Source organism: Caloenas nicobarica, chromosome 17 (genome assembly GCF_036013445.1).
Source record: "Caloenas nicobarica isolate bCalNic1 chromosome 17, bCalNic1.hap1, whole genome shotgun sequence".
NCBI classification, from domain to species: Eukaryota; Metazoa; Chordata; class Aves; order Columbiformes; family Columbidae; genus Caloenas; species Caloenas nicobarica.
In genome coordinates this window covers 3,753,520-3,769,144 of record NC_088261.1, presented here as the reverse complement: position 1 = coordinate 3,769,144, position 15,625 = coordinate 3,753,520, and the positions used below count along the sequence as shown (strand labels likewise).

General features: G+C 44.2%; 1 protein-coding gene across 4 annotated transcripts in view; it reads left to right on the top strand.

Annotated features, from left to right (window-relative positions):
* PIGL (phosphatidylinositol glycan anchor biosynthesis class L) overlaps positions 1-15,625 on the top strand; it is a 51,766-nt gene that overhangs the window by 19,392 nt on the left and 16,749 nt on the right. For all 4 annotated transcript variants that reach the window (XM_065646834.1, XM_065646837.1, XM_065646835.1 and 1 more), the window contains exon 3: positions 12,997-13,087. In XM_065646834.1, the coding sequence (XP_065502906.1) occupies positions 12,997-13,087 (91 nt within the window). The remainder of the gene's footprint in view (positions 1-12,996; positions 13,088-15,625) is intronic.

Sequence of the window (15,625 nt, the reverse complement as noted above, 5' to 3'; positions counted from 1 at the left end):
TGCCTTAGCAGTGAACTGAAACAACCTTTGTCTGTTTGGGATGTTGAGGGGAGTGACCATGTTTAGAAATTTGGCAGTCATTTTGTGAGATCCTCTCAAGGATAAATAAACTGCAAAACCCAGTGAAGGTCCAGGAGTCTCGTTTTACTGTAGCAGTTAATCAGGCAGCATGAAAGAAGGATGGTCTGGTGTTGGAGAAATACATGCAAGAAGTGCAGATGATTTGAAGTTAACTTGTAAAAATATGTTGAGTAATTTTTATGTAACATCTGTCCCTTAGATCCCTATCCAGTGTTATGGTTTTACAGCTGTACGTATCTATTTTCTGAAAGATTTCTGTTTCTTTGTGCTGTGTGGCAGAGGTGAATATGCAGCTCTTTCTATTTGTGGAATCCTAGGAGTTACTGGTAAAATTGTACGTAAAAGTTAGACAGAAATGGAATTTTTAAGCTGCTAGCACACCATTTAAAATGCAGTTTGAATAGCAATAGCAATGACCAAATCCCTGTTAAATACTAGTCAAGAGTATCCATCAGTGTGTTTTATTCATGCAGTGTGACAGTGCAGTTAACTCAAGCCTGTATTGATTCTATTTATTTCAGTTTAGAAAACATATCCACTGAGCTTTTGATGTAATTATTACAAGGACAAGGAGCAACGTTTAGGACTGACAGCCATGCATATAAATACAAATCTTTTGCAAAACCTTCTGTCATACTGCTTCTCCTTGGAGAACAAGTCAGACTTAAACAGAAGCAGTAATGCTGACAAATTGTTAAAGATATACAGGTATTTTCATTATAATGAGTAAAACTGTAAAAGATACTCAATATGTCAAAGTAGTGGGATGGGATTTACTAGTTTGTCCGTGGAGTTTACTGCTGCTCTTGGTGGAGATACTGAAGCCAATTTTGAGCATTTCAGATAATTTGTTCTGTAGGAAACTGAGCTGTTTTGATGGTACAACATCAGTTTTTTAAAAAGGAGAAAACAGAACCTGATGAAGCAAACAGGACATGTGTTTTCATTGGTCACATATTCACCTTTTTTCCTAATGTACACTAGATTTTGCAAATGTGGATGGTGTTTTATGACCCATAATCTCAGTTTTATTGCACGAGAGATGAGGAACAAGGGAATTGAATGCTTTGCTGGACATTGTTGAATATCTTTTGCCTCCTGTAGCTTATTCAATCACTTCTGGTTAAAAGTAAAAGAATATTTTTACTGCAGTGCAGGTAACTGAAATAGTTTTTTAGTAACTGAAATGGGATTTGGGATTAATATTTTGTTGTCTGATCCCTCTGTACCAACTGAAGCATTAAATGAAAACAGTTTCATTACAGTTCCGTGGCAAGTCATGCCCTCTCTTCTAACACGTCACATATTAACTATCTCATTGTCCCTGCCTTGTACAGTGATTTCAATCCCCTCTCGTTTCAGTGTTGCAGTCTATTTCTCTGCAGTTACTATTTGCATTGAAATAATTCAATTCATGGCACAGCCTTCACTCCATGCACATACATCCTACATTCGTTATAGTTTTTTTGACTGTAAGCCTAACAAATCTTGTCTGAGTTATGTGCCATTTTCTCTTATCATTAATATTTAACTGAATTTCATTAAGTGTGCGTTGTCTGTTAATGTGTTTTCTGCTCAATCCAAGTACCCAGGAGTACATGAGGCTCTGCAGAGCACCTACAAGAGACCTGTTGAAAAATGGATTGTTATTTGCCACAGGCAATCGAAGGTGTTCCTGGAGTGAGTGTGGGCGACGCGGCCGCGCTGCGAGCGGGAGCTCATGCGCTCGGTTCGGGGCTCTGCCCCCGACTCGGCTCTCTTGCCTCAGGCTCTCTAGGGAGAGTTACCTGAGCTCTTAATTCTCTCATTATAAAATGTGGAGGTTATTACTTGCCTGCTTCCCCATACCAGCCTCACAGCGGGGTTAGTTAATGAACATCTGTTAATGTGTGGGAGTAAGTGCTGTAAAAGTGCTGAAGTAGCAGCAGCCCTGCTCATGCAGTGATGGCCTGGCTGCAGGCTGGTAATCTGCAGTGTTTTTTTACGGGATTGTGCTGTAAGATGAAATAACCATTTTAGCAGGCACCTGTAGGGCACAGCTTCCCTGTCTCCAAGGTGTTCCCGGTGCCCGTGGTACTTGTAAGGTGTTCCAGGGCCCAGGACTGGGACACTGAACCAGCACAGCTCTGTGCGCTGGAGGAGTTTCCGTGCACCCCCATGTAACCCAGGTGTGTGCAATTCAGAGCACGCAGTGCTTGCTGAGGGTGTTATGTTCCCAGCTCCAGTTCATTATCCCCACTCATTAAGAAAAAGAAGATACTGTTCCCTTCTTTAAAGCTTATTGATTTCTTTACACCCCCCCCTTGCTGAATGTCTTAATCCCACTTGGTTCCCTGCAGCAGTGTTGGGAGGGCGAAGCGCTGCTCACATGCACAGAGCGGCTGCTGCAGCGCAAAGCCCCAGCTCGCAGGAGTGAATCGCTTCCAGCCTTTGGCAATCTTGGCCTGGTCCTAGAAATCCGGCTGGATGCTGGCGGCTGCCAGGAGCCTCCCTTTCTCCATCATGTGAGCGGTGCGGAGCGGGAACTTCGCTGCTACTGGGCCAAAGTTCAGCGGCTGCATCACGGCCGAGCAAGCAGTGCCAGGGTTACTGCCGATCACCCCGGCTGTTGCCATGGCAAAACCATTGCATAACGCTCGCATTAAATCAGAGCGCGGAGGAGAGGAAAGCTAAACAATAAAAGGTCGTTGCGTTGTTGTACTCGTTTTGTTCTTTGTTGCCGTGTCCTGTGTAGCTCTTGCAGATGGAGTTCCACGTGTAGTTTCTGGCTGGGCTGCTGTGGAAGCCAGTGCAGGTTTTCAGCGGCTGCGGAGAGCGAGTGGGGCCTGGCCTAGAGCTCACTCGTGTGATCATGTAATTGGGGCATTCACATGAATGGGGCTGGCAAGACAGTGCCTGCACAAAGATTGTTTGCATGGGTAGAAACTTTGCATGTCAGTAAAATTCATGGGATCCAGCTCACTGTTAAGATAGGTGTTTAACTTCTTGACACAAGCTGTCTTATAAAAGGAAGTGATTTGATGGTAGTGATAAAATTTGCACCCAGCTGGAGAGCTCAAGGCATGAGAACCTCAGTGTTGTAAGGGTGGCTGCACCATGATTTCAAGAAGTAAGGCTCCCATACCACTGCGCAGATCAAATGGATTGCAGGAGATAGTTGTAGGAGGCTGAGCAGTCAGGAAACCTCTTTTTGGTTGGAACTGATACAGGGAAGCCGGAATGTTGTGACATGGGAAACTGTGTTTGGAATCAGGCCATCATCCTCTTGAGATATCTGCTGAAGTTGCATCTGCATTTACATAAGTTCTGGCATGAGAAACAAATGTCCGTGAAGTGGCTATTCTGTGCTTTCTCTTCCTAGATGATTAATTTAAATGAGAGGGGGATTGATTTGGCTACAAGCTTTCTCCTGAGGTTTCTGACTGCAGTTTATCTGTTACATGGAATAGACCAAGCTCTATCTCTTTCGTAGGAGCCATTATGCTTTTGGCCCTCCTGGCACATGCCAGTAAGTCAGTGGCAAGGTTGTGTATGACTTACCAGGGCCACGTTTTTCCACTGTGGAGTCCTGGGCATGTTACGATGCGTGCTGGGAACTTCATGCGCCAATACTGTAGTAAAAGCCTAGCGTGGAAGAACATTGTGCAGTCCCCTTGCACCTGTCTGCTTGCTGCTCTTCTGCTGGGAGAGTGAGACCTCCTGGCCGGCAGTTTGAAACTGGGAGTCTGTCCTTCTAGAACCGATGGTGCCAGGACTGCTGTTAGCTGGACATGGCTTCTTGGTGCATGTGTTAATGTACCCTGACGCACGCTCTGCCCTGCTACTGTCCTTTTTTCCAAAGCATTTTACAAAACAAAAGAACTGAGTAAGGGAGGAGTGAAGTCCTGTGGTCTGCTCCTCAGAGTTCTGTTTTTGCTGGTGATTTGTATTTCAGTTTTAAAACATAAGCTTTGATTGTGAGATTGCTGGTCTTTTTGTTCTCGCTCAGGACAACTTAGACTGTCAGGCCCCACATGAATTCCTGGGCACTATGGCAGAGCCAATAATAATAACGAGGAAGCAAGCATTGCTCTGAGCTATTCTGGGAACTGCCCCATCTTTCATATATGCTTAATGATGCTTATTCCTTTTAGTACAGATGGTGCTTTCAGAGGAATATGGTTTGTTTTCTTCCCCTATCAATTGTGCTCTAAGATCCCAGACAGTTGTGTGTTTGAAGATGTTTCTCTCATTAGAGGCCTACAGATGAGATTGCCAGATGTTGCTAAGAGATCTGTTCTTTGTCAGTCATTTGGGAGAAATACCCGGAATACACTTTGCCAACAGAAAAAGGTTGGTGAATTCTTGTTTTCCTGAACTAGGTAGGGACTTCAGTGGTCTGCTTTCCTGCATAGCTCTGGGAGATGTGAGTGGAATTGCCTTCATTTCACACTGCGCTATTGTCTGCCGCCCAAACCACATTTCAGTGGGCCAGAGGAGGAACTGCTGACTCATAATTCAGCATTGCAGCCCCAAATCTCATGAGACTACTAAATCTGGCCTCCGACTGATGTTTTCAGTGAACCCTGTTAATGGCCCTCAACAGATCACCCAGAAGTACAGCTTCTATAAAATGAAAAGGAGGCTTCTTGCCCAGCGCTTGGGGAGTCACCGCTGGCACTCTGTAGTGCTGGAAGCTGCTGGTTGTGCTGGAAATGGGCTAAATGGTGGCTGGCGGAGAATGTGTCACTGGTGTGGGATCTGTGGGACCCACTCAGGCGACGGGCACATAGTGTATTGTGGTCACATAATGGCTGTCGGGACAAAGGGCTGGAACTGGCCTTGGCTTGGCAGGTAGTGTATGCGCAAAATGAATGCAACTCAAACACGAATGCAAGTTGGGAATAAAAAGTAGGATAAAACAGCACTCAGCTTAAGGGTGAAAGGTAAGAGAGGGAACTGCTTTATTTTTTTAAGAATTCTCTTTAAGGACTTGAACTTAATTGTTTTGTCACTACCAGATACACTCCAAAGCACTGTGTGGTTCCTGCTAACAACTCGTTGCAGACTTGTGCTTAAATTGAAGCTTCTCAGCATAGGTTGGAGTGAATGAACTAGAGGCCCCTCCTGCATCTGGCAGCTGAATTCAAAGCTGTGCTGACAGCAAAGTGTTCGGTGCTCAGCGCCTTGTGTGGTGACCAGTGACAATGAGCGCCCTTGTTCTGATGTGCTCTTCATGCTTGTTCCTGAGCATGTTCCAGCAGCACAGTAATAACATGAGTGTCACACGAGGAGTGTGACACTTGTACCTGAGATTCCCAGGTCTTGTTTCTCCTCTTGCAGGTCGTATGTTTGCAGCAGAGCATTGGGGCAGTGCCATGTACTAGGTGCGTATCAGCCACAGATGTGATTTGCTGTGTGGGACCAAGAATTGCACAAGGAGTTGTAGATAAATGCCAGAAATATTGTTCTCCACCAGTGTGACCATACTAGGAACCCTGTTCCTTAGCCGCAGCATTGCATGGTGACACCTTGCCACTGTGTGACCAAAGCAAGGTGCCCACACCCAAATCCCTGTTTGTGGTTTGGCAAACAGGGTCTTCATTGCTGGGATAATGTTTGGCCCAGATATCTCAGCTTTGTTATGTGCTCTGGAGAGTTTGGGGAATTTTAAACTTTAAATATCGCTATGTTTCTGCTAAAAAGGATGTGTTCCAAGGAGTATTCCTGGCATTTGCAGCCAAAAGCAAAGTAGTTTGTGATGACACTTGATTTAGGAGCCCATTCACTGTTTGGCACCAGCCCCTGAGGAAGTCCCAACTGCTTGAGGAGACATTATCCTTGTTGCAGAGTTCCTCTGCACCATATGAGCAGCACTGTTCACTGTATTTATCATTTTGGAGCTTTATGCAGTCTTTTATATATTTTTGGGCCAGACCTTCAAGTCGGGACTAAGATGTTAAACTTGATTCAGTACTCCATGGGAGGACAACGCAGGGACTAAAGGACAGGTTTGTGGGGTTCCCAGCACCCAGGATTGCCAAGACGTGTTTTAGATTTTGATCTACAAAACAGAGAAACAGACATAACACTTTTTTTAGAAGGATCTCAAACTTCTTTACATAGGTGTGAACATATAATTGTTGCCATTTTACAGGCATGAAGAACAGAAGATAGGAAAGCTGTGACTAAATCAACGATCATTTCAGAATTAGTTGAGCTGAATTTTGTTTCCTTACACAGGAAAAATAAAATTAGCTTTAGCCACTGTAGTTTCTATGCATTTCTGTTCTTGAAAGGTACCATCGATTGTTTTGTTTAAAGACATTGAATATGAACTTGTTCCTACAGAGCTTTGTGCTGTAATTTATCAACAAGGTGCTGAGGCACAGACGTCAAATGAATACCAGATTTCAAATTATGATAAGCAATTGTGTCATCTCTGTGAATAGACATTAAACTCTGCTGAGAAATCATCAATAATTCATTAAAAAAAAAAAAGTAGTACAGGGACATTTGGATAGGTCTCTGCAAACAACCAGTCCTGTGTTCTGTAATAATTCCTTTGAATTTAAACCCAAAGGATGCTTCTTTCTCAAACAGAAACACATGATCATGCCCAAGGCAAAAAGTTTGTTCCCTAGAGATCTAATTACCATTTATCTTTGGGGAGTTATACAGGTACTTGGAATATTGTCAGAGATGCCCCGTGTTTTCCATGGCACAGTGGAGAATGTGCACAGCTTGCCCGGACTTCTAAGCAAACTGCACCAAGTGCTCTCTGTCCTTGTGTTCTTTCCCTTTCCACATGACTTCTGCCTGGTATGGCCACATCAGTGACATCAGCACTTACCTGGCATCTAAACTTACCTAATTTACCTTTGAAATTTCAGTAAAGTAGGTCCGAACTTATACATTACAAAAGTTAAGGATGGGAGAAAAGGATTGTGTCCATTCTGCCTTTTTTCTTTTATGAACTATTTGAAGTGTGTTTTATTTTTTAATGTTCCAGTCATTGACATTTTCACTGCTTCCTTTACCCTCTACTTATACCAAAACCTAAGGTTCCTATTTTCAATCCTAAAATACAAATCTCAGAATAAATTAAGTTTCTTTACTATGAAGCTACTGGTGTAAAAATTTCAGCTTGAGCTTCTCCGTTGTAGGCAGCTTTTCATCTGACAGCATCCTGGTTTAGTCCATTTCTCTCCTAAATTGTAGGTTGTTACATTCCAATAAGCACACAGCATCTGTTCTCTGTATAACATGATGTTGCAAGATGCTGATCATTTGTTCAAGTGGGCTTTTCTCAATTGAATCAGAGATGTACATGCAGCCTAACAGCAATATTTCCCTCCTGTCTGTAATTAGCTGTTATAGGAAGATAAATTTATAAATAGTTATTAGTGTAAGGATTTAGAGGCTCTGCTTCAAGATCTAGGACTAGCCTGTCTTAACCTATCATAGCATAATCTCAAAAATAATAATTCTCTGCTCTCCTTGAGAGAGCATGAAATAATACTCAATGACTTTTTGCCTCACTGGCAAGTGCTCTGGCCAGAACGCCCAAGTCGCAGAAGGCAAAAGCAGGGACGGGGAGAGTGAAGAACCGCCCACTGTAGGAGAAGATCAGGTTTGAGACCGTCAAAGGAATCTGAAGGTGCACAAGTCCCTGGGACCTGATGAGATCCATCCACAGGTCCTGAGCATTTCACACTGTCCCGCACAACACCCTTGTCTCTAAATTGGAGAGACATGGATTTGACGGATGGACACGCGGTGGGGACGGAATTGGCTGCATAGTTGCACTCAACGAGTTGTGGTCAACAGCTCGGTGTTCAAGTGGAGACCAGTGACGAGTGACGTTCCTCGGGGGTTGGCACTGGCCCTGGTGCTGTTTAACATCTTTGTCAGCAGCGTGGATGGTGGGACTGAGCGCACCCTCAGCCAGTTTGCCAACAACACCAAGCTGTGTGGTACAGTTGAAATCCTGGAGGGAGGGGATGCCATCTGAAAGAAGGTAGATTGAGATTAGATATAAGGAAGAAATTCTTCCCCATAAGAGTGGTGAGGCCCTGGAACAGGCTGCCCGGAGAAGCTGTGGATGCCCCATCCCTGGGAGTGTTCAAGCCCAGGTTGGATGTGGCTCTGAGCAACCTGGTTTAGTGGAAGGTGTCCCTGCCCATGGCAGAGGGGTTGGAACTGGGTGATCTTTAGGGTCCCTTCCAACCCAAACCATTCAATGAGTCTATTATTTCTGTTTACACAGTTTTTTTCAATTGCTTTGATGCTATGATATAAAGGTCACTGATTGCCTCTGGTCATCATGTGGCTTTTTCACTAATTGTGTACTCACATCATTTTGTTCTGTGGGATCTTTTGCTTTTTGATCCAGTTTCAATTGCCCAGATATTCATTTCATACAGTTAACTTTATACAAAGGGCATCCTTTGTTCCAACACATTGCAGTCATTGTTCTCAGCTGGGAACCCAGTGCACAGCAGTTCACCTGTTTCCTATGTAATTCACCATCAATCTACCGACCTTTGTGCTGATTTAATGTAAAATCATTCACTGGGGAGAGAAGGGATAAGGAGGAGAAATTATGCAAAAATGTTTCCTGGTCCCTAGCCTTGGATTGATTGAGGTCATGCTGCAGGATAAAGAGGCAGTAAGAAACGGGAAAGCTCTTTCATCTTGATCCTTTTGGTGTGTAGTGGAATGGAAAATCGCATTAGTACCTTGAGAGTTTTGCTCTGGTGTCTCAGGATGTGTTAATGGAGACCTAAACATCTTCTAGAAGGAACCATATTGCCACTCCACTCCCTCCCCTATTGCCACCTCCAAAGGCTTCGTGTCAGGGCAGAGAGGGGCCCTGCCAGTCCCTCTCGGTAATTGTCACATAACGAGGGGCTCGGTGTCATTGTGCACCCAGGGGCCTGAGGGCGCCCCATTTACCATGTCTCAGGAGGGATGGACCTCAAGGTTATTCGCACTGCACGTGTCCCATATAGAACAGCCCATTTGCTGTTTGTTAAGCCACGTGGACATGGCATAGGCTGTTTAGTTTAACTTAACCTTTAGAGCAGTTGTGAGAGCTTAGTTCGTGAACAGAATAAATTCCATGGAAGGTTTTCAAAGGAGATTGTACATATAAATGCATTGGCTGTTTCTAAAAGATCTGTGGAGGATGAGCAGTGGAAAATTGGACGGGGGTTGAGCAGTATATCATGTAAGAAGGGTGTAACTTGGCAATATATATCTGTGAAGCTTTTAAAATCTCTATCTTGGCCAAAAGAGCCCTTCCAAATGACAGGAATCTCACCATCTTGAGCCCAAACGTTCCTAGAAAGACGACCCTCCGAAATTGTCCAGGCTGCTGGCAGGGAGAGCATTGCTGGCAACGTGCAGAGCGTTTCGGTGGCCAGAGCTGAGGCAGAGAGGAGCTTTTCTCCCCGGCCGGCGGGAGGAGGAGGCCTGCAGAGGAGCTGGCAGCACGCAGTGCTTTTGAACATTTCTTTCATTCAGCCTGCTGGGCAAGAGCTGCACAAGGCTGAATTTGGGTTTAATGTGCTGATGTGATTTGCTGTGACCCCCTTGGAGCTGCCTGGGCCGGGATGTCCAAGAACTGCAGATGGCAGTGGCTGCTCTCTCTGCTCATCTTGGCCAGGAGGAAAGCAAGAGGGTGAGAAGGAGAAAACCAGGAGTCCTGTCTGGTTCTCACTACCAGCAGTGGATGGATAAAGGTGCAGGTTTTTGTTTTCAGGAAACAGTGTTTCCCATGGCTGCTCCCACTGAAATCGTTAAGCAGAGACAGACACTGCTCCGTACTGCAGCGGCTGCAGCACTGTAATTCTCCATTTCTCTCTCTCGTGAGTCTATAGATCCCTTGGCACAGCTGTAAATTCCCTGTACAGTGCACAGTGTGGCTTTCACTGAAAATAGCTGGGAAAACAACATTTCTGGAGCCTTATTCCATTAAAAATATTTTTTTTGCTTTTTCTATGCATCGCCCCATTTTTCCCTGGTCAACAGGGGCTGCATCCAGGCAGCCAGCTGCATTCAGTGTCAGTCATGCAGAATGCCCAGAAACACTTCCAGGCTGTAATAGTTTGGTGGAAATGAGGCCAAGTGAGCAAACCCCTCTACCCTTCCCAGCAGCACCCACCAGCAGGGTGACCTGGGCGGCCTCTCCAGTGCAGGATTTATGTCTTGATGTGTCCCAGTGACTGACAGCAGCAACAAGGAGCTCTCTGGGGCAGAGGAGAGGGAACCCTGTCTCCTGGGACAAGCTCCAGTCTGCTCCAGGGAATGTGCTAATTTTCACTCCTTTATAGTCCTTTATCTCAGCCCTGTGACCTTGAGCTCAGAGGCATTATCAGCCTTAGCCAGCGTGCAGTTAACCGTTTAAATGCTGAATGTTTCTGATACTAAGTCCTGATGGTAAAAGCGCAATTAATGCAGCTTACTTCAATAGTTCAGCAAGTCAGTGAACTTTTCAGGTTTGGTGAAGAGTGATTTAAGACATTTGGAAAAATATTTTGTACTGAATAGATGAATTTTGTGAACTACAGCAGTGTGCAAAGTTTGTACACCCCTACAAAGTTCCTAGGGCATGGAGAGATGTCTTGTAAGAATGTGTCTTAGGTGCATTGCTATATGTTGTATATGAACCTGGTTTTCTTAGCTTTTCATCCTTACCTGGACCCATTTATTGATATCCAGAGCACAGGCAGAACGTTATTGGCCTCATGCTTTCAGTGCGGTCGCTGCTATCATGCTAACTCTTAAATTTTTGGCTTTACAAAGTATTACACAAACTCCTACCAAAAAAAAAAAATCCTGGAGGAATCTAGATTGATGTGTTGCCAGTTCTGCTACTGACTTCTCTGGGTGACTTCGAGCATGTCATTAACCTGTGTGTCAGTCTTTGTGTTTGCAGAATGATCTAAGAATACTTCAGTGGGCCATCATGGCTATTCATGAGCTATGAATGTGCTTACGTACATGCATGTCTTGTTTGGCAAGATCAGCTTCTCTGTCTTTGGTGCCTGACAAATGATATTATGCAAGAAAAATAATTTCCTTACTGGGAGTGAGTGATCTCTCCATGAGCAGCAGTAAGTGGGTAGAAACAGATTTTTTTTTCAGAATAGTCCTATTTAATCTGTTCAGTGTGCATGGAGTTAATTCGCTCATGCCTTCAGATTGTTTTGTTTCCAGGGATTCTAAACCGTTGCCTCCAGCTGTTCATTTCCATTGAACGAGGGTGATCTTTATCTGTCTAAACTAGTTAAAACCTGCTCCACTACCCAGCAGCCTTTTTGGAGACAGCCCAATAAAGCTGAGTGCAGTGGCTGTGACACCAAAGCCTCCTGGACATCATAAATTCCAAGCTCTACATTTTTTTCTGACCTCTCGCTGCTGGAGCACCCCTCCTGTTTTAATGGGACTCTTCACTTCCTCCACAGCTCCATTTAACACCTGTCCAAAAATGGGAATGATATTTGCCTTGTAAATGGCCAGTGAGGAATCCCTTTTAGACTAATTTACTGCTTTAATATTTTCAGATTAAGCCTTCACATAATCTCAAAGGTACCATTCAAACAGCTGAAGCACTTGTAGACTTGCACTTAGACTCTGCTCAGTGTGCATGTTGCTTGGGATGTTTTAGTTGAAGCATATTTTTAAAATCTGCTCCGTTTGAAGCTCGTTGTGACGTAGTGGGACTTGTAATACCTTCGGGGTCAACAGGGCCACTTCCTCTTCGAATATGAGATGGAAAAGGTTTTGTCTTGAGCAGATGAGATGCAGGTTTGCAAAGTTGATGAGGCAGCCACCAGATGTACCAAAGAATCTTTCCTATCATGAAATTCCAATGTCTTGTATACATCAGGCAAAGATGCTGACTATACGAGCGGGAATTGCAAACAACAAAAATTAATGTTGCTGTTAATGCTGCTACAGGGACCATGGCTAGGACGTGTGCACTAATGCAGAAATGCCTTCCTTTGTTACCGAGGTTTCTAACAGCACATTATTTTGGTCTATGCTGTAAAGGAGTACACAACACAATGCGTAAAATGCTAATGGTCAGTTTGTACTTTAGGCTCTTCCTTCTACTAGTGCTGCTAACAGCAGTGGGAAAATGTGTGGCCAGAAGACCTCTCCTGAAGACCCAGGCTGAGCTTTACTTTGGAATGTGCCAAGGAGACATTTTCCTGTTGTTGTGTTGCAGATGTTCTGTCCGTGCTGTCTGGGGAGTGCTGGGAAGCAGAGCCCCTGCAAACAGCTGGAACAGTTCAGATCCAAACCCGTGTGTCTGTGTGAGAAGCTGTAGAGTCACTTTTCTGCTAAACTACCTCGCAGTAATTATCAGACTATCAGAAGATGGAAAAGGTCTGAGAAAAAAAACGGTTTAACATGTCATTATTGGGTTTTAGCAGCTGTGTGTTATCCTATTGTTACTAATAACCTTTTTAACTTTGCAAGCAATGTTTTCTTGGCACCATTCAAACATAATGACTGGGAGGTCAAATTCAGCTCTTAGTTGTGTAAATATGGAATCATTCTGTGGGCTGCCTGGTGTTATTTTGCATTTGGCTCATGGTCCCTGCCCCCAGGAGCCTGCAATCTAAAATACCCAGGCAGAGTACTCTGTCACAGTATGCTTTGTGTGCCTAGTTGATATGCAAAGTATAAAAGAAACAGATGAAGAACTACTGTCAAATCCATGCAATTTAATTATGGTCCTGTTGTCCTCTGGTTGAGGACACTCCAAGATACAAGCTTGTAAGACTCTTAAGTAAGGTTTGGTGCTTTTATATGGTAAATAAATTTATCTCTATTTCATTCTCTGATAAGAAGATCTCTCTTTTCTAGCATGGTCTATAAGTTCTCAGCACTGAAGTGACTAATTGCATTTCTCATTTTCAGGGATCTTCCAGATAATCCTGCTGTTGAATGGGACACACAGCTCCTCGCTGCCTTTGTGCTAGAGCATATAGAAGCCAATAACATCAATCTGGTAAAGTGAAACTTTCTACAGCACAGGCAGTTTCCACTTTACTTTTGAGCTAGTGTTCTAGGATTTTTCCTTCCCCCTGCAAGCTTTCTTTGAAGGCTTTAACATTAGGATTTTGGTTCTGGAGTCTCTGTGAAGTAGCCTGGGAGAAAGAGAACATACACTTACTCATTTTGAAGTATTTGCTCCTGTTGCAAGGTTCCATTGATGAAGAGATCTGGGATTTAGGCTTCGGTTTGAAGTACGTTGTCAGCCATGTGTTAGAGACCTAGATTAGCAGGGTTATTGTTTGGGATTGAAGAATATTAAACTGGGGAGATGTCCTAGCACTGGTATAGGTTTGTTTTTTTCCCCCACAGAACAGGAATAAGGGCCAAAGCATGGAAAAGGTTGTGTTCGCTTGAACCTTGCTGTGATCAGGCATGTCACTGTCACACACTGATTAGCAGCAAAATCACAAAACTCTTAAAGCCTTTCAGCAATTCACAAAACAAGAAACTACGTCTCCTGTAGCATGAAAGCCCCATGAGCAAACCCCAGCTTCATGCATCCAACTTTGTATTGATTCTGAGGCTTATTTTCCATGAAATTCATTGCTGTGCACAGAGACAAACAGTTTTCCTGGACTCCTTTTGTGCCTTTTGGCCCCATGAATAGATAGGTTTTAATCTAATCTGAAAGCTTCTAACACAAGAGGATTTGTATTGCATGTTTATGAGTCTCACGGGCACTACGACAAGTGCACCAGAATCCCGGTAGAAATTCTGAAAACACTAGAACTTCCTCTAGATGGTTAGAAAGGGTTAGATCTTTGCTTCAGAGGAAATTAAACTCAAGCCGTTTGTGCTGGGGGAGGCAGGAGTCTGCTGCTAACATAGCATGAGCTGAAAAATCGAGTTCAGGGTTTTCAAAGCAATAAACGTGCACAATCACTGGGACGGTCCCTGCTGTGCTGCGAGGGTCGGGTGGAGCTGCAGGAACAGGGGACACGGTGCAGGGTCCACTGCCCTGAGCAGCAGCGAGGACTAATTATTGCAGCAGAACACATCAGCCATACCAAAGGCCACTGAAGCAGCTTCTCAGGGATGGTGGTAGTGAACTGCTCTGTAAACTTAAAGTGTCCCAAGTAGTCACACAGGTCTCAGATGTTTGCTGTAATACCTTTCACTCAGGAACAGACCTAGTTTGCCCACAACAGCAAGGTAAGTGCCTAATTACCTTTGTCCAACATTCCACATTTTAAAACCTGAGAGCTTGCTATCTGTTAGCCACTCTTGGAGCATCTCAGCTGTCCTGAGGCATTGGCCTTCCTTGAAAGCCAAACTGAGTCTGGTTTTCAGTAATGTTGAAATTTATCAATTTGACTTAACACATTAAAAGAGCCTTGTCAAAACATAAGCTGACAGGGTTCAAACACAAGCTGGCTCAATGGAGTTAACATAATTGGAAGACACGTATTGTTTTAGCTATTCCAGTGGGAAAACTTTCCCCAGCTCTCCCCATAACCATAGCCTAGACAATGGTATATTTTATTTACTGAACATATGTGTCATCTGGCAGCAATGAAGCAGGCTGCGATTCCAACATGCCTGAAAGATTGCAAGGCAATCATGTTATGCGTCTTTTTGTTCCATTGCATAGTTACTCATTTCCTCAATTGCCCTGGAAGTCCATGAGTAACTCAATCTATTTGAGAGCTACAGGGGCGTATTTCATCCAAGCTCTATATTAAATAGTGCAGACACAGAAATTAACGGTTGGTGTACTTAAAGCCAAAACTAATTTATAGACTTTGGAAATTATTTCCTGCCTGCTGGATTTATAAGCAAAAGCCAGTGTTGCTGGGAGAGGCAGCCAAGGCTACTCGGTCTCGATCTAGATTAGAAAGTATTTGGTGTGTAAAAAAATAAATTACATAGTATTGTGTGAGCCCCAGGCAGGCTCTAGATTATTAAATCTTCTTCAGGATCTCAGGGTTGGTAATAGCAGAGCTTGGATTAGGAGGCGACATTCAGACTGTTTGGGGCAGATGCGGTGCCAAGACCAGAATTCAGCAATACCACATTCTTACAAGCTGCTTTCCACTATGGACTGATGGAAACAGCATCCATACAGCTGTTTGTGGAGAGTCCGATAAGCCTCAGGCCAGCTCCAGATCAGCCTGGAAAGCCAGATCCTCCTACAAATGACATTCAAGTTGGAGCTTATATCTGAGAGGGTGAGTTCAGCTCCCATGTTTTGGATCTCTCCTAAAATTTGGGACAGTTTGAATGTGTGATGTTTGTGGAGAATTTTAAATGCTTTTGAAGAACTCCAGATATGGAGTGCAGCATGTAGAGTTTGCCAGAGGAGGCGACAGAGCTGGGACAGGCTTGGGCACCCCTTTCTTCCCAGTCTCCTCAGGTCTGCTTTGGGGTACATGAGTGGGAGGTCCCCAGGACCTTTCATTCTGAGAGCTGGTGCATGACTTACACACTTGCAGCTCAAACCCAGTGCACGCTGGGTTGTTGATCGCAATGAGTTTTTTCATCCAGTTGCCCG